Source organism: Colletotrichum fioriniae, assembly GCF_027942845.1.
Source record: "Colletotrichum fioriniae strain IMI 355084 chromosome Unknown scaffold_3, whole genome shotgun sequence".
NCBI classification, from domain to species: Eukaryota; Fungi; Ascomycota; class Sordariomycetes; order Glomerellales; family Glomerellaceae; genus Colletotrichum; species Colletotrichum fioriniae.
In genome coordinates this window covers 3,089,611-3,110,419 of record NW_027076839.1, presented here as the reverse complement: position 1 = coordinate 3,110,419, position 20,809 = coordinate 3,089,611, and the positions used below count along the sequence as shown (strand labels likewise).

At 54.5% G+C, this 20,809-nt stretch overlaps 5 protein-coding genes across 5 annotated transcripts; 3 read left to right on the top strand and 2 right to left on the bottom strand.

Annotated features, from left to right (window-relative positions):
* Nucleotides 1-2,684: 2,684 nt before the first annotated feature.
* Nucleotides 2,685-3,227, top strand: N0V96_003729 (uncharacterized protein; the record flags this gene model as incomplete). Its single annotated transcript, XM_053190617.1, has 1 exon — nt 2,685-3,227. One exon carries the CDS (start codon nt 2,685-2,687, stop codon nt 3,225-3,227), a length of 543 nt encoding a protein of 180 aa, XP_053052026.1.
* Nucleotides 3,228-5,567: 2,340 nt separating this feature from the next.
* N0V96_003728 (uncharacterized protein) lies at nt 5,568-9,439 on the bottom strand (the record flags this gene model as incomplete). The annotated part of the gene is made up of 4 exons (XM_053190618.2): nt 5,568-5,636; nt 5,929-6,154; nt 6,214-9,115; nt 9,166-9,439. The coding sequence occupies 4 exons, from the start codon at nt 9,437-9,439 to the stop codon at nt 5,568-5,570; spliced, it is 3,471 nt and encodes a 1,156-aa protein (XP_053052027.2).
* Nucleotides 9,440-10,041: 602 nt separating this feature from the next.
* On the top strand, nt 10,042-12,379 carry MCM5 (minichromosome maintenance protein 5; the record flags this gene model as incomplete). The annotated part of the gene is made up of 4 exons (XM_053190619.1): nt 10,042-10,178; nt 10,240-10,366; nt 10,424-11,832; nt 11,887-12,379. The coding sequence occupies 4 exons, from the start codon at nt 10,042-10,044 to the stop codon at nt 12,377-12,379; spliced, it is 2,166 nt and encodes a 721-aa protein (XP_053052028.1).
* Nucleotides 12,380-14,714: 2,335 nt separating this feature from the next.
* On the top strand, nt 14,715-15,969 carry N0V96_003726 (uncharacterized protein; the record flags this gene model as incomplete). Its single annotated transcript, XM_053190620.2, has 3 exons — nt 14,715-15,036; nt 15,171-15,841; nt 15,895-15,969. 3 exons carry the CDS (start codon nt 14,715-14,717, stop codon nt 15,967-15,969), a joined length of 1,068 nt encoding a protein of 355 aa, XP_053052029.2.
* A 1,108-nt stretch (nt 15,970-17,077) lies between these two features.
* N0V96_003725 (uncharacterized protein) lies at nt 17,078-19,814 on the bottom strand (the record flags this gene model as incomplete). The annotated part of the gene is made up of 3 exons (XM_065756927.1): nt 17,078-19,174; nt 19,234-19,530; nt 19,665-19,814. 3 exons carry the CDS (start codon nt 19,812-19,814, stop codon nt 17,078-17,080), a joined length of 2,544 nt encoding a protein of 847 aa, XP_065614694.1.
* Nucleotides 19,815-20,809: the final 995 nt, after the last annotated feature.

Sequence of the window (20,809 nt, the reverse complement as noted above, 5' to 3'; positions counted from 1 at the left end):
TGTGCGCGGCATTGCGTGAATAAACTTGTTCATGGCAGGTGAAGAGCGCCGAGAGAGGGGGCAGACCGCAGACGTCGGGGCAGTGTCCGGGGGCCTCCGCCTAGTACCGGGAACTGCCCACATGTCGAGATATTGTTAGTAACAGAGGCGAAGTTGCCGTATTTCATCTATCACTCGGACGACCTTCTCTCAGTCCCCAGTACGGCCTCATTTACAGTGCACGGAACACCACACACTCGGGCTGTGATCGACAGGTACAACCCACTTTCCTTCTCCCTTTGGCCATGCTCCATCACACCCTCCTTGCGGCCTTGCCCTCACGTCTTGTTCCTGGTTCCGACTTCACAAGTTCACACCAGCGGCCCAGGTCGACAACCTTGGTCTGAACCTTGCTCCCCGATTCGCTCACAAAGCTCAGAGCCTCCAGTCTGGCCGTTTCTTCCTTGAAGTTTCTTCCCCCCTCTCCCCCTCCTGGACACTCTCGGATGTACCTCGCCAAGCCCTTCTGGCCAGCAACGATTCCTCGCCGATGGGGTCTGCCAGGGCACAGAGAGGCATTTTCCGGCGTCGTGGCATCGCCTCCGTCACAGGAGTCTGAAGGATTGCCAACCGAGATGGTTGTCGTCCAACGACTGATGCCTTCGTGTTTTCTTTTTCCTTGCTGAGTGAGCCTTGGCCTCTGTGCTGTCTGCTCCAGTGAGCGCTCTGGTCTCCCATCTCCGGATACGTCTGCGTTGCCAGCGAGGCCGTCATCTCATCTTCAAAGACGTTGGCTCAAGTCGTTGCTGTCGTCTGGTTTCTTGGTCCATCACCTGCATTTCATCACATTGATCGGCCGTTCCTGTCACTCTCTAGTACAGATGAACCGGTGCGGCGGGAGCTGAAGCCACGCGCTGCCGTCTCGGCGTTCACCCAAAAGGCATAGCCAGCACGGCTCTCCCGCGCACTCCCTCCCAACTTCCGTCCGGCTGCGTAACCCGGCGTCCCATGACAGGGGGGGCTCACTCGGTACTGGCCGGCACATCTTACCCAGTCTTCTCACCAGTCCGTGGCTCGACCAGAGGGCCAGAGCTTTAGGGCCAAGGGGGAGGGGGAAGAGGGGGCTGCTCCGAGTACCTACTCGAGAGTCGACACCTCAGGAAGTCCAAGGAAAGCCCCCGTCAAGGGCCGAAATGGCCTTGACCGGCTACGAATCATGAGCCGCGGCGCTAATATGTGTGCTGGACCGTCGGGCTGCCTCGAATCGCGCGTTTCTACCACTTGTTCTCTCCAACCTGTCAGGGTACGCCACGCGGAGAGGTCTCCTAGTGTCAGGTACCAGGCACAATCAGCAGCCAACCGGCCAATAGCACTCTTCAACAGACTTTTGGAAAGCTGATGCACATGCAGGATGGAAAAAACAAAAACCGCACCAAGGGCTGACGTCCGCGGTTTCTATTGCCAGCACGCACTCGCAGCCTGCAGACGTCGGTGTACCGAAATACATACGCCTTGTCCCTCGTCACCCTGGCACGCCTGGCCTCCGAAATCCCTCGACAGCCTACTCTGCTGCCCAGTCCGTGGGTGTTTCTTTGGCGCCAGGTACCCGCACACACTGCCGCGTCGATTCCGTGCTCCTGCCGCACAGCCAACTCCCGACGGAGGGCGCCCTGACGCTAGAAACGAAAAGGAACTCTAGACACAGCCTGGAACTCCAGAAATAGGCGCAAACACTGGAAATAAGTCTGACAGGACGAAGATCTATTAGAAATGTTCCTGAAAACAATCTTGGGCGGGCTTCCCCCTGTTCCAGCTCCAGACGATCCATGAACCACTTGTCTACGATGTCTAGTATACTGTGTAGATCCAGTACACCATTACTCCAGGACAACGTTGTGTCAAACCTTGTCTAGTGCTCTCGAGCCGAAAAGGATGGCAACCGCCCTGGTACCTACGCGACACCGTGCTGGTCCAGACCGGAAACTCTGAGCTTGGTGAGGCCATTAATTCCACAGACACATCCAATCATGGTTGACAAGTTACAACGACTTGTACAAGTTACAATCATGGCGCCCAAGTATCCTAGCCCACTCTCCGATGGAGGCTGCTCCATGTAACTCTGGGAAACACCCTCGGGCTGAAGTCTCCACCGCGGTATTCAAACGTTCCCACCCGTGGACGTCCTTGTTGACTCCTTGACGCCTCCGGCTCCGCTCCCCACTGCCATCTCATGAGCAAGTCCTTTCCAGGCTTTTCTCCCACATCCTTCTGACATGTCTATAAGTATGGTCCGGTTCCCACGAGGCCTTCCCTTTCCCCGGTTTTGATTCCCCATCCCGCATCACTATCTTTCCTGTGGCCGAGCCTCACACTTTGTCTTTACAGACAGTAGCATTCCTTTTACACACACGAAGCTTTTCACTCCTTTGAAAGCTCTCATCCACTCAACGGCCCCGGTCCGTTCAGAAACAAACTCACAAACAAAGCTCGAGTCCATCACCACAACACCCATCCAGGGCAACTCAGTTCTCAAGATCTAGCTAGACGCTTATCGTAGAACCACCTTCAAATCATCTTGAACCTGTACAACCGTTGTTGACAACGTTTACGGGACTCCTTCAAACAAATTCACATTCAACTCAACGAACCGCCCTCCGGCACTTACACACACTCTCACAAACAAAATCCCCTTTCCACAACTCAAAATGCAGTTCAACCTTCTCACCCTCCTCGGCTCGGCCGCTCTCGTTGCCGCCAACACCGTCACCTTCAAGTCTCTGGACGACGTCTCCCGCACCGTTCACTTCACCCCCAACTCCGGTCTCGCCTCTGTCGACTCCGTCGAGGTTCCCGCCGGCGGCGAGGTTAAGGTCGACATCCCCACCTCCTGGATCGGTAACTGGTACTCCGTCTCTGAGGGCTCTGAGAACGTCGCCGGCATGCTCGGCGAGGTCGCCTTCAACGGCTGGAACGGCCTGACCTACTTTGACGTCTCCGCCATTGTCAACCCCAACGACCACAACGGCGTCAAGAAGATGTGGCCCGCCAGCGGCGACGAGCCCATCTCCGGCTGCGACTGGTGGCCCTGCAACAACGCCTACTACCTCCCCGACGACGTTCAGACCAAGGTCACCTCCGAGACCGACCTCATCTGCACCCTTGGCAACAACGGCGTCACCTCCCGCCGCGATGTCGATGACCACCACGAGTCCCCCAACTACAAGCGTGACTTTGTCATCAGCAACTAAGCTTTCTCTTCGGGAACACAAAAACCGACCTTTGCCTTCCTTTCTTGGCTACGTTTAGAAGAAGAGGAGTTTTTGCCGCGGCGCCGATGAATATCCATTGGCTAACCGCTCGCGCTGTGCGCTTACGACTTTATGACCCCTAACAATGACAACGGACCCTTCTTTCAAAGAAGTCCAACATCATCTGTTATTTTCACTTGCAAAAAAAGAGATACCCCATCACAAGAAGCGCGGCTACGCGTGTGGGCTTAGCGGGGGATCAGGGGAGGTCAAAAAATTATTTTTTTTTGGGATATAGAGTCATTATTTGGAATCTTTTTTCAACCCGGGGGCGTACGGTCAAACAGAGAACGGAGCAATTGGAGCAATCTAGGCGTTTCCCCTCTATTCCCCCCGCGAGAGAGACCTATCTCGGCTTCAATGTTCTCATCGTTCCATGGAAGATGAAGTATCGTGGCCGGGTCTCGTTTTTGTCTGGCTTCACTTACACGACTTTTTGGGGTGAACCCATCCCTCACCAGTTGTGGAGGCCGACAAAACCATTCTAGTCGCTCCTTCAGACACACTTTTAGGAACCTTTCTTGTTTGTTGTAAAACCAACAATAACAGTTTCTTGTATTTACTAGGGCAGAGAGTTCCACCAGAAAGAAAAACAAATCAAAAACGTTTGAGCGTCAAGTAAAAACATAAAAAAACATTGTGACTGTTACCAACCATGCCAACTTTTGCCAACCTAATTTCCTAGTTGCTGTTTTTTATCAGTTGCCCGGTTGAAGACCCCCAGTCTACGCCCCCGGCCCCCGGGCCCTCCTCCGTGTTCATTATGAGCTGAAATGAAGGGGTGTTAGTTCTAGCCGGGGTCCGCGCTGGGATGGCATGTCTGTTCACGAGTAACAAGTCTGTGCCATGGAACAACTTGTTTTATTCCCTTTCCTAATGAAAAACAAGGCCCCATTTGGGAAACAAGGTGCGCTATGCATGGAAGCAATCTGAGCCATTTCATACTCCTCGAACGGAACCTAGAATAGTTTGCTACGGTGGAGAGGGGGTCAGAAGCACCACTCCGTACAGGAAAAAAGAGGGAAGAGGTCGGTTGGTGAGAAAAAAAAAAAAAGAAAAAGCAAAGTAACATGCAAGTTTTTCCAACGTCCAAGAACCGAGACATTACCCCCCCTTGAAGGAATACAACATCCGTCCACCCCCGCCCGACATGTGCATTTCGGTACGGTTTTTTTTGTTTCTTTGCTTTTTCTTTGGACTTCTGCCTCTTGTTTCCGTCCCGTGTCTTGGGATGAACCCAAACAGGTGTCCAGTAGTAACGGCGGGCTCACGGACCACCGGCACCCCAAGTTTCTCAACGGGCGCTGGCGCGCCAGCGCTCACCCAATCCAACCAACCCCTGGGGCTAAAGCTCTGCGTTTCAAGACACGCGCAACGTCGCACCACTCGGAACCTCTATTTCGTAACCCTCAAATCCTGGTTTCAAGGCTGGGGGGGTTGGAGAAGAAACATAGATACTGGCACTGGGCAGTGTTCAGTGATGGGGATGGCGGCAGGGTGGGACGACGTGGCCCAGCCCGCCCAAGGGGTTGTTGGTCTTGTTTGGAAACAAAGACAATCACGAATGGCTTACGGAGACTCAACTCACCCGATGGGGGGCTGAATGGCCCCCAAAAAAGGCAACGTCAGCACAGCTGCCAAAGCCACCTTTAATAGTCGTCATCCAACAAACCCACTCGTTGATCAACTTCCGATACAAGTCCCTCCCGAAACCTAGAACCAGAGACCAGAGGAGAGGAAAATTGAAAAAAAAGAAAAAAAAAAGGGGGACGTATTCTCCTTTCGGCTGGGTGAAGCCGTGACTCGTGAGGGAGAGACGCAGACATAACCAACCGGCTAATCGGTTCCTTTTTCTAAACCTGAGGGTCTGGCTTCTTGGGAAGAGGGGTTGATGTCTTTCTTCTGCCATATTCCTCAACCTTGACGGTGCGAGACCTGGATAGTTGGAAACCATCGTCTACCAAGGTCGATGAAAAGCCAGAGTTTACAGTTTCTGGCTTACTGCTATGGACAGGAAGAAAGGGTTACTTCACTCGAGTTCTAAGACTACAACACGGTTGCTCAAACCCCCCTTCCGAGGGCGGGGACTACTTACTTTTTACGACAAAGGCACAACTAACCGGCTAATCGGTTCCATTTTCCAAATTCCCAGTGGAAACCCTCTGTCACTCTCTCATGCTTGAATAGATCGCATGATAGTAACTATACTTACTCCCGTGACGACGCGCAAGCCCTTCTCCAGCTAGCTAGCTAGCTCGGATCGACAGGAAATGCATTTTTTCATCTAGCCCTGCAGCGCTCGTACTCCCCCGGGAAGAACTTCTTCTGACACATCTTGACATGTGTAGCCTGCAAGACGAGAAGAGGAGGGCGGGATTTGAGGGGGGGTTGGAAGGGGTGACACACATCATGAAAGTATACCACAACATGAACAAGATAACCCTCGCGAGGATGTACAAATTTCCATTTGACAACATTTCTTCTTTGAACCCCGCGGTACCTGTTACAACGGGCCTCTCTCTAGCCCCTCCCGACACTGTATTGCCCTTAACCCGCCACTGCCCTCAAGTAAACTACAAACATCACGGTGCCTGCTTAGTCTCCTCCTCTCCAGCCCCCGATGGCGGCGACTCCGTCTTACCCGAGTCGTCCGCGCTCTGTCGGCTTTCCGGCTCAGCAGTCGAGTTCTAGCCGAGACCGTCGTCTCGGATCCCCCGTCCGCCGCCGCCTGCTTCTCCGGCGGCGGTGACGCGACGGCGCTCTTGATTTCCTTGGCGTTGATAAAGCTCTTCAGGTACTCGCCCGCGTCTCCGAACCCATCGAGCTTGCCCAGCTTCGTGATGAAGAAATCCACGTCCCGGAGCATGCTATCAATGTCATCATTAGCAATCGTCTTTGTCTGGAGGCAGGAGAGCGCAAATCGTACCTATCGCGGCCGATGGCAGTCTTCGGATCTGCCACCTCAAAGACCCTACCAAATTGGTCCTTGTAGCTTGAGAATACAGGCCCCATGATGAGCTGTACCGAGGTCTCGGGTAGGTGCTTGGTCAACACGCGGTGCAGGGTCGTGGTTTCCTTGGCCAACGTCTCCATGTACGGATGGGTCGACTGACTTCCGTCGTGGTCCCAGTCAATTGCTCTCATGGATTTCGAATGCTGTGCTGCACGACCGCTCATGATCTCAACCAACTTGTCGTAGATACTGTTCTGATGCTCTTGGAACAGGCGCCTAACCTTGTCGAATTCTCCCATCAAACTAGAAACACTGGCTCCAGAGCCAGCGTGCCGCCGCACAAACTCCCGAATGTGGGGTATCAGTGTCGCAATGAACGACAAAGCCTGGGATGCCAATGCCAAATGTCTGGTCGTGATGTTTTTGAGACCGGCAGATCGAGTGGCACCTGCACCGAGAATGAGCTGCGTACAGCGGGAGTTGAAGAGCTGCAGATAGCCAATAAGGGAACTGGCAACGTCGGTTGCCATGGACGGAATACTGCCAATGAGATGCATGAAGTGCGAGATGCCCTCAAGACCAAGTATGGCAGAGTTGGGAAGCAAGAATGTTTCGCTCTCAATCTCCGCAACGCGCGCCTTTTCTTTACCACTGGTGCCGTTCGTCTCGGGAGGCGGTGCTGCGCTTCCATTCGACACAACGTCGTCCGGATTCTCTTCCCAGATCTTTGTCCCTTCCGACCACGCCGCAGCATCCTTGGTACTACTTTCGAGTACCTGGTCAAGTAGAGCCTTATTCTTCTCATCGAAATCTTTGGCGCTCCATTGGTCGGATTCCATGCCTTGAGCAAGCTTTTGCTTCTCTGCGTCGCCATGTTGCTGTACAAATTCCTTGATATGGCCATTGACCAACGTCTTGAGTGCCGTGCCGCTGCGTCCTGAGAGCGCTTCACATTCGTTGGCGAAAAATAGGTTGAGAGTGAAGTAGCGAAGGAACCAAGATAGGCTAAGATGCGTGCTCTGCTCCGATCGGACTTTCAAAACCCTGACAATCTTATCCTGCGCAACGTCGACGGCCTGTCCGACTAGGTTGGCAATATCCATTGCCTTGTGAATCTCCTCTTGGACCTCGAAACTCGGAGACTCATCGAATCGAGGAAACTCCCGGTCGAAAGGTGTGGGACTCGCGAGTGGGGAGCGAATCGGTGGCGACTTCAGGCCAGCTGCTGTGGCTTCCTCTGTCAGGCAGCTTGCAATATCGAGAAGAACCTTGACCTGGGTAGTCAACCTTCGGAGGGTTTCGGTAACGCCAATGTACATCGACTTGAGTAAGTCCTCTGCATCCTTGGGGTCAAGTGCCCTCAGGTTCCTAGACAAAATGGACGACTTTTCCTGATTCGAGAGGTGTTTTCCGCCGCTCATGGTCGAGGCGGACATCATTGACTCGTTGTCGTCATCGTTGGAGCTAGGTAGCGGTCTCCTGATGAGATTTTTTATCTCACGTAGAACAATCTCCCGATAAGCTGCGATGGCAGCGGATATGTGGTGAGCTCTGTGCAGACCATGAAGATTGGGCATGATTGCTTTGCGTAGTTCTTGTGTAGAGGCAAGATAGGCTGGTGGGCCGGCAGACTCTCTTGAGGCACCACCCCTTGCCCGCAGTGATGAGCTGCCCCAGCGAAGAAGGACTTCCCGACTTTGGACCGATTCAACGTGCCTCCGTAGATCAGCCAGTAACAAGCTCTGGAACTTGGTCTCGTAAGCTTTTCCAATTCGAGACCGGAGCTGTTGAAGGTCGTCATTGACGCTTTTCAGGGCCGTCGCTCCCCTCAGATCCCTCATCCGTGCCAGTGGTAGTATTGGAGGTTCAGCCTCGGGCGAATCATCGTGCTCACCAGCTATCAGAAGCTCGAGAGTGTCAATATTACTCAAAGCCTTGTCAACCTCGCCAGCATCTACCAGCGCCTCACACGATGCAACACCCTCAACGATGTGTTTCAGTTGGAGAACCGCATCATTGAGAGCCTGCACGTTTTCTCTCCGCCGGCGCTTCTGAACGATGTTCAGACCCTTGGTGGCAATCTCCTCGTCTAGAGCTTCAAGTTCCTTACGAAGCGCCTTGATCCGATCGACCGACTCTGCGGCTTCCGAATGGAGCTCCCGCAATGAGCCAAGAGCTGTAAAAAATGTCGTCGACGCTGTCGAAATAGAGTTGATCAAATGAACCTCGATTGTATCCATGTACCAGGAGAGTTTCTCCTGTAGAATAGCGTTGGTGGCCAAGGCCTTTCGCGGTGCTACAATGTTGCCATTACCATCACTTTTGCTGTCTACGCTCCCCGGTGCAGGCGGAACGACCTCTGACCTCTCACTGACTACGTCGAAAGTCCTTGGGTTCTCCAAATGGAAGTCATCGTCAAAATATACGTTGGGTATCGTCGACAACGGAGGCGGGCCATGTGCGCCCTTTCTGCTGTAGCCTGAACTGGATCGTCGCAAAAGACCAGGGCCTTCGAGAGAGGAGATGGACGTTATTGATGCAATGGAAGATTTCCGCCTCGTGGGCTGGCGACCTGCGGGCTTGAGATGACTCTCATCAATGGAGTCCCCAAACTCGTCGTGTTTGCTCGACCGACGACCTGAGGAACCAGGCCTATCATCGTCTTGTTCCTTGACTCGCCGAAGCTGTTCGTACAGGGCGCCAACTTGCGACAAGTACGGCTTGAACTCGGCCGGGTCGATGTGCGGAATGTTCGTTAAAGTGACGGGAGGAATATCTCGAGCGGTAGGAGGTTTGTGCGCGCTGGAAGCAGGAGCAGAAGTATGAGGCTGCAGGCCCGTCCGAACGATGGGCGGTTGCAGTAAGGTCGATATGGCTAGGGACTTGTCAGCACGCTCATGGGCATCTCCAGCTCATCAGTAATACCGTTTTGACCAGATTCGAGCACCGCATTCGCCCAGCTACTGGATGAAGTATCGAGGGATCCCCCTATCGAGTGTATGGAGCTCGCAGTCGAGCCTCGTCTCGCGGTATGGTAAGTGTGAGCCTGTCCTTGTCTTGCTGCTGTTAGCGCAACCGTGGCCACCGAGGGGCCGGGCAAAGTAACCAACTTGTGGAACGGGAACTCGGTGCGCGTGGCCGGAGGAGACATGGACGAAATCGTGTCCATAGACTTGCGGGCGCCTGGAGAGGAATACATGATGTGAGGCAATGGCTCTCAACACGAGCTGCTCAACGCTGAGTCTGGACCTCGATCGTTTGCTGAGAGTCGCAGGGAAAGCCGACAAATAGATAGGTCGACGGCCACGTAGCCTGGCTACCGGGGTATCATTTCTGGGAGGTTCTCATCGAATAGGGAAGTTTAAGAAATACGGCTAGCAATAATTATCACTGATCAAGGACAAGACTGAAGAAACGACAGATTACAGCTGGTCTTTGCGCATGCTTCACTATGCTGAGCCACGTTCCCGAGAGGTAGCGTACACTCAAGGGCCCCCCTAAGGTACCCGCATAATAGGTACTAGTGCTGTCTGGGGAATGCTGCTGATACATCACGTGGGGATAAGATAAGGCCGAAGGTTATCTGCAGCTGCCAGTACGTACCTCAGGTACCTCAAGGTTTAGCAGAGGTGGACTGTGAAAACGCGCTAATAAAGCACTTTACGCGTCCGGTAAAGGGGGGCGCGTTCAGTCGAATTTGGTTCCCCTGCGCAACCCAGAGCCCCTCCTTCCATCCACATTTGCAGTCTCAATCCTCAGCATCGCTTCGTGAACAACCACAACTCAGCACCAAGCGCTACCATGGACAGGCAATCAGTCTACTCATCACACGTCTTCCCGGCGACGTTCGACCAGAACGATGACAGCAGGGTCCAGACCCAGACCCAACTAGAGAATTTTATCCTCCACTTCAGACACGACAATGACTACATCTACAGGTTAGACCGACTGCTCCAGGGGTACCTTTCGGCTTCGGTGCATTACTTACACTTTGTATAGGAACCAACTCAAGGAGAACGCGCTTCTCAAGAAGCACTACTGCGATGTCGATATCAGCGATCTCATCAACTACAACGAGGAGCTCGCGCATAGACTCGTAACAGAGCCTGCCGAAATCATTCCTTTGGTAGGCCTCCATCCTATAAACCAATCTCTAGCACTATACTGACCTCGCCGTGAACAGTTCGAGGCTGCCCTCAAGAAATGTACCCACCGCATCGTATATCCCCAGCTGACGAAGGTCGACCTCCCGGAACACCAGCTCCTGCTCCACTCCAACGCGGAGGATGTATCGATCCGCAACCTAGACTCCATGACAATTTCGCGCCTCGTTCGAGTGCCGGGCATTGTCATTGGCGCCTCTGTTTTGTCTTCCAAAGCTACGTCACTGTCTATTCAATGCCGTAATTGCGCCCATACCGCGAATCTGCCTGTCATAGGAGGATTCACCGGCGTCACTCTACCAAGGCAGTGCGGTAGACAAAGAATACCCAATGACCCGACACCGAAATGCCCGCTCGATCCATACTTTGTGTCACACGAGAAGTCGAAGTTCGTCGACCAGCAAATCATCAAACTACAAGAGGCTCCGGATCAGGTTCCTGTCGGTGAACTCCCGAGACATGTCCTGATTTCAGCAGATCGTTACCTGACCAACCGCGTCGTTCCTGGTTCGAGATGTACGGTCATGGGCATCTTTTCCATCTACCAGAACAAGGCAACCAAAAACTCAAACACTGGTGGCGCGGTCGCTATCCGTACGCCGTACCTGCGGGCGGTAGGCATCCAGACAGACATGGACCAGACCGCACGGGGCCAGGCTCTCTTCTCTGACGAGGAAGAGCAAGAGTTCCTCGAGATGAGCAGGCGGCCTGACCTGTACAACATCATGGCAGACTGCATAGCGCCATCTATCTATGGCAACGTGGATATCAAGAAGGCCATTCTGTGTCTGCTTCTTGGTGGCTCAAAGAAGATTCTACCCGACGGCATGAAACTCCGTGGAGATATCAACGTTCTGCTGCTTGGTGATCCTGGTACCGCCAAGTCACAGCTTTTGAAGTTTGTGGAGAAGTGTGCGCCGATTGCCATCTACACATCCGGAAAGGGCTCTTCAGCGGCTGGTCTCACAGCCTCGGTGCAGCGTGATTCCTCAACTCGCGAGTTCTATCTCGAGGGAGGTGCCATGGTCCTGGCTGACGGTGGCGTTGTCTGTATCGATGAGTTCGACAAGATGCGGGACGAGGACCGTGTGGCTATCCACGAGGCCATGGAGCAGCAGACCATCTCGATCGCAAAGGCTGGTATCACAACAATCCTCAACGCAAGGACATCAGTGCTTGCTGCAGCCAACCCGATTTTCGGTCGGTACGATGACATGAAGACTCCTGGCGAGAACATTGATTTCCAGACCACCATCTTGTCACGATTTGACATGATCTTCATCGTCAAGGATGAACACACCAGAGAGAAGGACGAGAGGATAGCCAGGCACGTCATGGGTATCCACATGGGCGGCCGAGGCGTCGAGGAGCAGGTCGAGTCTGAGATTCCAGTCGAAAAGATGAAGAGGTACCTCAGTTACTGCAAATCGTAAGTATTGTCTATCGTCATGCCTGCTGGAAGAATGCTAATAACACACTCTAGACGCATGGCTCCTCGTCTCAGCCCCGAGGCCGCTGAAAAGCTCTCTTCCCATTTCGTTTCCATCCGTAGACAAGTCCACGCGGCTGAGATGGAGGCCAACACAAGGTCTTCTATCCCTATCACTGTTCGTCAACTTGAGGCTATTGTTCGTATCACCGAATCATTGGCCAAGTTGACGCTGTCTCCTATTGCAACAGAGGAGCATGTAGACGAGGCCATCAGACTCTTCCTGTGCTCCACGATGGATGCCGTCAACCAGGGCAGCAACCAGGGAAGCAAGGAGCTAAACGAGGAAGTCAGCAGATTAGAGACGGAACTCAAGCGTCGTCTTGCTGTTGGATGGGGCACAAGTCTCGCAAGTCTGAGACGCGAGATGGTCGAACAGAAGGGGTACAGCGAGCAGGCCCTCAACAGGACGCTGATGATCATGCAGAGGAGGGATACAATCATGTTCCGGAACCAGGGTGCGCAGGTGTACAGGAATGCAATTTGAGGTTTGCTATGATTCAAGCACTGCTTTTAGTACCCCGCGTCACTGCGGTAGATGGTTTTGAGGGTTACGGCGGCAGCATTCTGCATATGAAAGAAATGATAATACCAAGCCCTTTGTAATGGGATATGATTTGGGGAGTCTCGAAATGTCACTTTTGCCGAGGAACAAACGCAAGCGAGGGACCAAGGTGTGATGTACTCTTTAATTGCCCACGATCTCACAAGCCGATTCTATCTCCAAGCCGACCAACTTTGTGGCAGATAAGCAGACCACCTTCGATGGACCATTTAGTATCCGAGTGTGCTACCCTCCAACGCCTCGAAAGAGTGCTCATGTTGAAACACTGTGTGGACCTGGATGACTTGAAAAACTGTTAGCCGCATGAGCTGGAAGATTCCGCGCGCTTCCAAAACGTTGTGATAACAGAGCGATTCAGATATGCCAGTTTTCCGCAGGCCCAACCCGGTCGAGTGCATTGGCCAAAGCCGCCGCGCTCGCGGCTGAGCAGTCGGTTTACCAGATGCATGGGTGTCATCCGCATCTCCAAAGGGGGTTATATTCATTTGGACATGATACTATATACTGCGTACCTTTTGACGTTGCAGGAGCCATGTTCCTGATTACCTAGGGGCCAGGTGCAACTCCCATTTCGGAGCTCTACTAAAAGTGTGTTGTAGATGGCTAGGTAACCAACATCACGTCACATATCAGAAGGCGTATAGCAGAGAGATAGAGAGAGAAAGAGCGCCTCAATACGAGGGCATGTCCAAACTTGCATCAGGTGATCGTCGCATCATGGGAAGCCGCACGAGGGGCCCTCGCTGACGATTGTTTTTAACAAGGGCATTGAAAGAGTTCATCTTGACTCATCCTCAGGTCTCGTCCAGCAGCGTAGAATGTGATGTGAAATCGTTGCAGGCTGGCGATTATTTTGATTAAGGTGGTCTTAGGTTTAAGGAGAGAAGAGGAATGGCAAAAGGCTGCTCGCGGTCGCGAGGTTTAAAAATTGCAGAGCCTGCCCGCCCGGCCCGTTCTGCGGTGTGGGCTGATACATCACCACGTGACTTTGATGCGTTGTGGTGTTGTGGTTTGGGTGTGGTTACCTCAAGGCTTACGTACACACCGTGGGATCGTTACTTCTGGGCACCTTGGTCTGCTTATGTAAGATGCCTACTGTGTATGTCCAAGCCTGGTCAGGTACGCTGCCTGCCGGTTGCCTGATCCGGCCACGCCCCTCCCATCTCGAGGTGGCAGGGTGGGTGCGTGCCAGCGTGGTGAACCTCAACTCCAAAGAGTCCAGCCGTCAGGGCCCGGTGATCGGGTGTCGGGTGTCGGAGCACGGTGGCCATGGTTTCCTGGACGATTCACTGGTGGAGGGGGCCTTGCTTTTGGCTCCGGTCCCAGAAACAGCAGACTATCACTCTCACCCCCCCCTGTTGTGTCAGGCTCACTCCCTCCACTCTCCCAGTCTTCTCTCCCACTCCCGCGGCAAACTGCCATTTGCCCACCTCACTCCCTCTTCCGCCGCCGTCGGGACTCACGTAGGGTAGGTACTCACACCCTCCCCCCTCCCCCATCTTCCCTCCCTCCCGCCCTCTGAACCTAACCAGCCAGCCCAGGCTTACCTCACCTCACCCACCTTACCTTTCCGTAGCGGTAGCGGTACCTAATCCGCCAGTGTCTTTTGCCAGTGCCAGCCAGCGCAACCCACGGCCCAGCCAGTCCCAGCACCGTACCAGCCCAGGCGGCCACCCCCGTTAAGCGAGCAAATTGCCTCGCTCATGTGTCCGCCCCCTTCACTCTACGCTGCGCCATTCAGACTTCACTTCTACCAACTCCACCACGACCTGACGGCTTGACCACGGCACAAATCGACCACCGACCCTCGACAGCACTCTATCGCCGTCGGATTACTTTCGCTACGAGTGTATCTGCTGGATATCGTCATCAGGAAAAATTTTAACCCCCACGACAAGGCGCCGACGATCCACGAGGAAGCCGAGAGTGGTGCATGACGCTGTATCGGGGGATTGAGAGCCGTCGGCGGTTTGGCGCGACTCGCCACAACAACCCCCTCATCCTCTGATCTCGCCCAGAGCGAACATTCCTATCGAGCGCATCGTGGAATCCGGTTGAAAGGGATCTTGAGAGGCATTTTCGGGAAAAGAGTGATTTTTCTTTCTTCGCGCCTTCCGATTCGGAGACGTCGTGACAGCAGCCGCCAACCCTTCGTCCATTTCGACTTCCTCACCCTCACCGATCCGCGGCAATTACGACCACGACGCCCACGGCGACGAAGACACGATTCAAACTTCCTGCCATCGGCGAAGTCAACATGTCTTTCCATCCTCGAACCCCTCAAAGCCCTTCTCAGTTTTCTCCGGCAACTTCCGATCTCACATCGAGCATGAACAGCTCGGCCCCGTCCACAGCCACCACTCTGCCGACACCCGCCCACAGCGTCAACGGCAGCGCATCGCAGCCCACCGATATGTCGCAGGATATCGTCATGGGCGATGACTCGCCTCATAAACGCAAGCGCCCACTCGAGGATTTGGGTGATCGAGATCAGAAGAAAGCCCACATCGAGGATAGCAAAACTGGTATCGAGGCACTCCACCTGGATGTCGGAGAGAAATACCTACTTTGCCAAACTCGTAAGGCTCCCTTCAAAGTCCCCTGTTTCCGTGGCAGGCTGTCTCTGTCTTGCCATCTTCCCTCCCCTACGGCCTATCTAGTATTTTGGGCCGGTTCAATGTCGGACATATTTGGTTAACACTGAGCTAAATAGCGCACCACGAGAGACTGCCGCGTATCACGGAAGACCTCTTCGAGATGTTCAATCTTTCGGGCATCGCTGCAGAAGTCGCTCGCGAAAAGCCCAACGGTGAGAAGAACGCTCTGCGGAAGACATACAAGGGTCAAATCAAGAAACTCGGAATTCTCGGCCGCTTCGACTCCGTCGCCCAGGACTGGGATGCTCCGAGAGAAAAGGACAGCGAGAGCGGCGACAAGAAGAGAGACGTCTACCACGGCTTCCGGGAATTGCTGGAGATTCCCGATGCCGAGTATTGGGGCACGCGGAACGACCCTATCACCAGTGGTCTGTCTGCTACTGTCAAGTCGATGCTCAACCGAGCAACGACTATGGCCAAGGGTCCGCTTCCCGTCAAGGACTGGGACAGCTCAGTTCTGGGAGACCTGACCCCGGGCAGCATGGAAGCCTTGAGACAGGGTCTCGGTGGCAAGGTGACAGCCCCAGGTACGCCTTCTGCAACCACACCCAACCCCTTTGCGCGAAAGCAGCAACAGGGACCTCAGGGGGCTGTTCGTCCTCAACGGACGACCAAGAAGCGCGGCTACGGCGATAATAGCTTCGAGGGATATGGCGAAGGCTTCCCTGACGACGGCTACTCTACGGGAGATGGCGATGATAGGGGAGGCCAGAAGCGTCGTAAGAAGGTTAGTAACGTTGCATTCATACAAGACCTAACTGATCTAACTGGCTACGCTAGGATAACGGCAACGGCCAGACATTCCCGAACACGATGCGTCCGCAAGGCTACGGATCCAGCGCCGTGGGTGCTTAGAAGCCACCTCCGGCGACTAAGGTCGGCAACCGCCGAAACGCTCGCAAAAAGGGCTAAGCCCAAACAGTGCCTTGATCTCATTTCCACGACTGGCCATCGTGTTGGATATCGCGGGTCTGCAATCACGTTGCTGCTGGCACCGAACTTTTGGGTTGCGAATCAGATCTATGCTCGTTGAATGACGACGAGGCAGCCCTGCAGGAAGATTGAGGGCTAGCGGTTGACGACGACGCAACATGCGCGCGTCAAGCGAGGTATCGCTTCGAGGGTAACGGGGGCAAAGACGGCGGTTGGGCGGGGACATATCTGCCCCTTTTGATGAATTTTTCCACTTCCAGCAGGGCGTTCAGGGGTATCAACTTACTTCCTTGTTAACATTTTACTCTTTTTGCTTTTTTTTCGGTTTTTCAACGCATTCAGTCGAGGTTGGGCAAACGAGAAAAAAACATGACCGACTGAAAGAAGGGACGGGGAAAAAAAATACCACGCGGCTTCACAATGGGGAGGGGGCGAGGAGGGAGGGTCATTTCTAAAGACTGCTACGAAAGGGGACGGGATCATTTTACCACGAACCACGACCACCACAACCACAAAACCAATCATCACAAATCACCATCATCACCATCACCACCATCACCGGACACTTTCAAAGAAAAAAAAATCATTTCTTCCCTCTCCCAATCCCACACAGACACACAGAGAAAGGCAAAGGGGGACGGACTTCAAAGGCAGGGTCGTTGTAGCACTAACACAAACAAAACCACAACAAGTAATTCCAATAGAAGGCGTGGAGAAGCCTCTACACACACAAAACACACACTAGCTATTGTATGAAATCGTGATTCGCCTATGCTTTCTTATTTTGTCAGGGTTGTCAACAAGCCCCTTGTTCACTGCTGTGTGTTCACATTGTGAGGTAAGATGACTTGTACTAAAGTTAGAAACTCCTTGTCCGGTACCAACTTCACTGGACTAGACTACCGCCTTCTAGACATGGACAGTCCTGCTGCCTCATCTTGCCCATCTCCCAAGTCCACGTATGTACCCAGAGTACAACGTGAAGGTGCCCAAACCTCACCAGCATCAAGGTACCAAGCTACCAAGGCCATCAAGGCATCTCCATTATCGCCCTGACGCTCAAGTCATCATGGACCCAGCCCACGATACGCTCCCCGACGTCGCCGATGAGGGTGTCGTAGTGCGGGCCTGGAAGAAAGAGACCGCAGTGGGCGCCGACCTCGTCCATGCCCTCCATGTACACCGACACCCACGTCTCGTCGCGTTTGCCATTCTTCTTGCTGGGTAGAGTGCAGAATTTCCGCTCCTTTTTGGGTTTGTCCGGTTTCGCATTGGATGATTTGGCATTGGCTTTGGAGTGGGAGTGGGAGTTTGAGCTCGAGTGTGCGGCGACGGCCTTGGGGCGGCTTGGGATCATGTTGTTGGTGGTCGTGCTGGCGGCTCCCGTCTGCGTGGTGTCGACGGATACCGCGGAGGACGAAGATGGTGCGGCGACGGCGGGCGGCCGGTCTTTGACTGCGGCCGCGGCTCCGGCAATGACAGTCGCCGCCATCTCGGCTTCGACCTCTGCAGACTTCTTCTCCTCCTCCTCCTTCTCCTCCTCCTCCTCCTCCTTCTCCTTCTCCTCCTTCTCCTTCTCCTTCTCGTCGTCATCCTCGGCGTCACTATCGAGCGGCTCCCCGCGTAACCTCCTCCCCTCCCTCTCCATCCTCTTAGCCTCCTCCGCGAGCCTCCTCGCCTCCTTCTGATCGTGCGTCTCTTCGGCAGCCTCTTTCCGGGCCGCCTCCTCCTCCTGTTGCCGCCGTTTTTGTTCTTCCTTTTGCAACTTCAGGCCTTCCTTTTCGATCCTCTGCGCTTCCTTGGCCGCCTCCTTTTCCACCTTTTTGCGGCGCTTCTCGACGAGCTTCTGGCGCTCCTTGATGGCTTTATCGCGACTCTTGACGGCGGACTCGTACGCCTTTTGGGCGCGCTTGCCTTCCTTCTCGGCTTGTTTCCGGGCGTCCTTGTCGGTGTACCTATCTAGATCCGGAGGCGTCGGCTGTTCAGGGAGGTCGGGGATGGGTGGTAGTTCTGCTTCGGGTATGACGTCTCCCATGGGCAACGCTGCGCCGGCCTCGGGACTTTTCTCCGTCTCGTCGGCGGCCTCGGTTGAAGAAGTTGAAGCAGGCACGGTTTCTTCGACTTGGGTGTTGGCATGGGGTGTCTCGTGCGAGTCAACATCGCCTTCTTTCCCCTTACCCTTTGATTCGCGCGTTTCCATGTCGAGCGCATCAGCCGAGTGCGAACCTGCCTCTGTATCGTGGTCAAACCGTGCCTGCTGTTCCTCGTGGAGCGTCGAAAGCCGTTCGTCAATGTCCTCCATTGGGATCGGCTCGAGCAGTTCCATTTCCTGCCCATCATCAGACGACAGAGAGATCCTGGGCGTCGACGAAGACGGTGGAGATAGATGAGAGCCGACCTGCAACGTACTCGGGGCCGCGCGATGCTCGGGGGACGTTGGTGACTCGGGGGACTTTGGCGAGTCTGGCGTCTTTGGCTTCTTGGGTCTGCCGGAGCTGAGGGTATAGTAGTTGATGAAGCGGACCCTGACCGGCGTCGGCCGGTTAACGTTGTTGCCGTAGTTATTGCCGTCGCCCATGTGCTGCAGCGGGTCGACGCTCTCCATGGCGCGGAGCTTGTTGTATCGGGCGTTGAGGCCAGGATAATCCGCCAAGCAGCCGCCGTATTCGAGATGAGACATGACGTGGTTCTTGGTAGCGTCCCAGATGCCCTCGCGGCTGTGCTTCTTTGCAAAGTGACCCAGCCGCCTCATGAAGGTACGATCTTTGAGATTCACGTCGTTGAAGAAGGATGGGTTATAGGTGGGATCCGGCTGCTGCGGCGGTGCATTGCTCGAAGACATGGATGGTGTGTTGCTCGGGTGCGGTGAGAGGTCTGCACCCAGTGAGCTCGTCGTCTCCAGGGTGTACATGGACGGGCTGGGACTGGTCAGGGCCGAGTTGGTAGGGCTTAGCTGGTTGGAGACCTCGTGCTCTGGCTTCTCCTCTGTTGGAGAGGCCGGTCTGAATAAGCTGGAGATGCCGGCGACAATGATGCCGGGGTGAAGCCCAAGGAACGGTGAATCCAGTGAGATGGTGCCGAGGATGCGATGCTTGTACGGGTGGCGCCTATATGGGTGCCGGTTAGGCTGGAGACTATGTCAGTCAAGTTGTCCACCGCCCTGGAGAGTGTATGTGGAAGTCCTACCATCATGGCAACCTCGGCCGCGAGCAAGCCTCCCATCGAGTGTCCGACGAGGATGACATCAGTCGATTCGGACTCGTGCGGCTCCAGCCACTGGCTAAAGTTGTCACGAGCCACATCGATGGCCTTGTACGTCTTGTAGCGGGGGTAGATTTTGGAGTGTACGACGTGCGTCTCGGCGAGGGCTTCTTTGAGGTGATTGTGAACGTGAGCGGGGAACGAGCGAAAGGACGACTCGTTACCGTAGAAGCCGTGGATGTAGATGACGAGCAGGGTTCGGCGGGTGACGCCGTCGCGGTCCTTTGTGGATGGGGCAAGCGAGTGAGCCGATGAGGACCTAGGATCGGCGAGGCGCCACTTGGAGTCCACGATGCCGAGACCGTCGGCGGCAGAGGAGGAGGAAGGGTAGCCAGAGGGGAAGCCCGAGGACGGACCGGCGACGGCGGCGGCGGTGGGTGGGGGGCAGGGAACTGGGTCGTGGACGGGGAGCCAAAGTGACCGGAGCCGGAGGCGGATGCGGTCACGGAGTAGGGCGGCGGTGGTACGGACGAGGACGAGGACCCGTCGTACGCGTAGCCGGACATGACGTCAGATTATGGGCAAAGCCCAGAGGTGTGTATGATGTGGTGGTTTAAAAGGTGCTGTACTGTATCTGTACTACGGTGTATGTGGACAGGAGTGAAAGAGGAGGGAGGGAGGGTGCAGGGGCCGTAAAGCTTGGGGGAGGGTAAAAAGGAAGGAAGGGCGACCAAGACGAAGAATGCTTTAGGGATGAGGGCTTCCAAGTGTGACCGTGTGCGTAGGTGTTTTGCGATACGGAAATGGAAGAAGGAAGGATGGAGTCGGATGTCTAGATATAACACGGAGGGCCAAAGACCCGTCACGGCTAACGGGCATTGATGAGGAGTAGGAGTAGGAGGAGACCGTGGGCTATTTCATTTGACATTTGCCTTGGTTGAGGTGCTTGCTGCAAGATGCAAAAGTCTGGCCCAGGCGCGCGTTTTGGTCCTGATGAGTTCCAATGTACTGTAGCTTTGCCGTGCCGTGGTAGGTCGAGGTCAGGTACTTACTCCAAGGTCGGCAGAGAAGCAGAGGTAAGGTAGAGAGGTAGGGATGCAGCTGTGGGATGACTGTTGGAGAGTGGATATACGAAGTACCCGAGTGGTGCGGCGCCGTACAGAATACGCGGGAAAAGCGAAACTCGGGTACTTGGTCTCTCCTACCTTACCTCATCCGTATCTGGCTTGACCTTATTAATACGCATACCTTACCTTTTGGTGAGAAACCTCATTGCGCCGCTGCTGCGCCCGGTTTTCCAGGTGGACAGGTACCCGTACCCCAACTGCATCACCTTATTTCTTTTAACAAGCAGCCAAGTACGAAGTGCCCGACGGCAAGAAGGCATCTCAGTCACCTCCCGGCGGAGACCTAGAGCCTCTAGAGGAAAGAAAAAGAGTAGTCGAGCCACCACAGCCACCTGGCGCTAGCCTGTATCAGACAATCAGATAATCAGCCCCAGACGAGCACTGGCCTATGTACTAAGATGACTGGCTCCCGCCAGCCACTGGCGGTTAAAGAT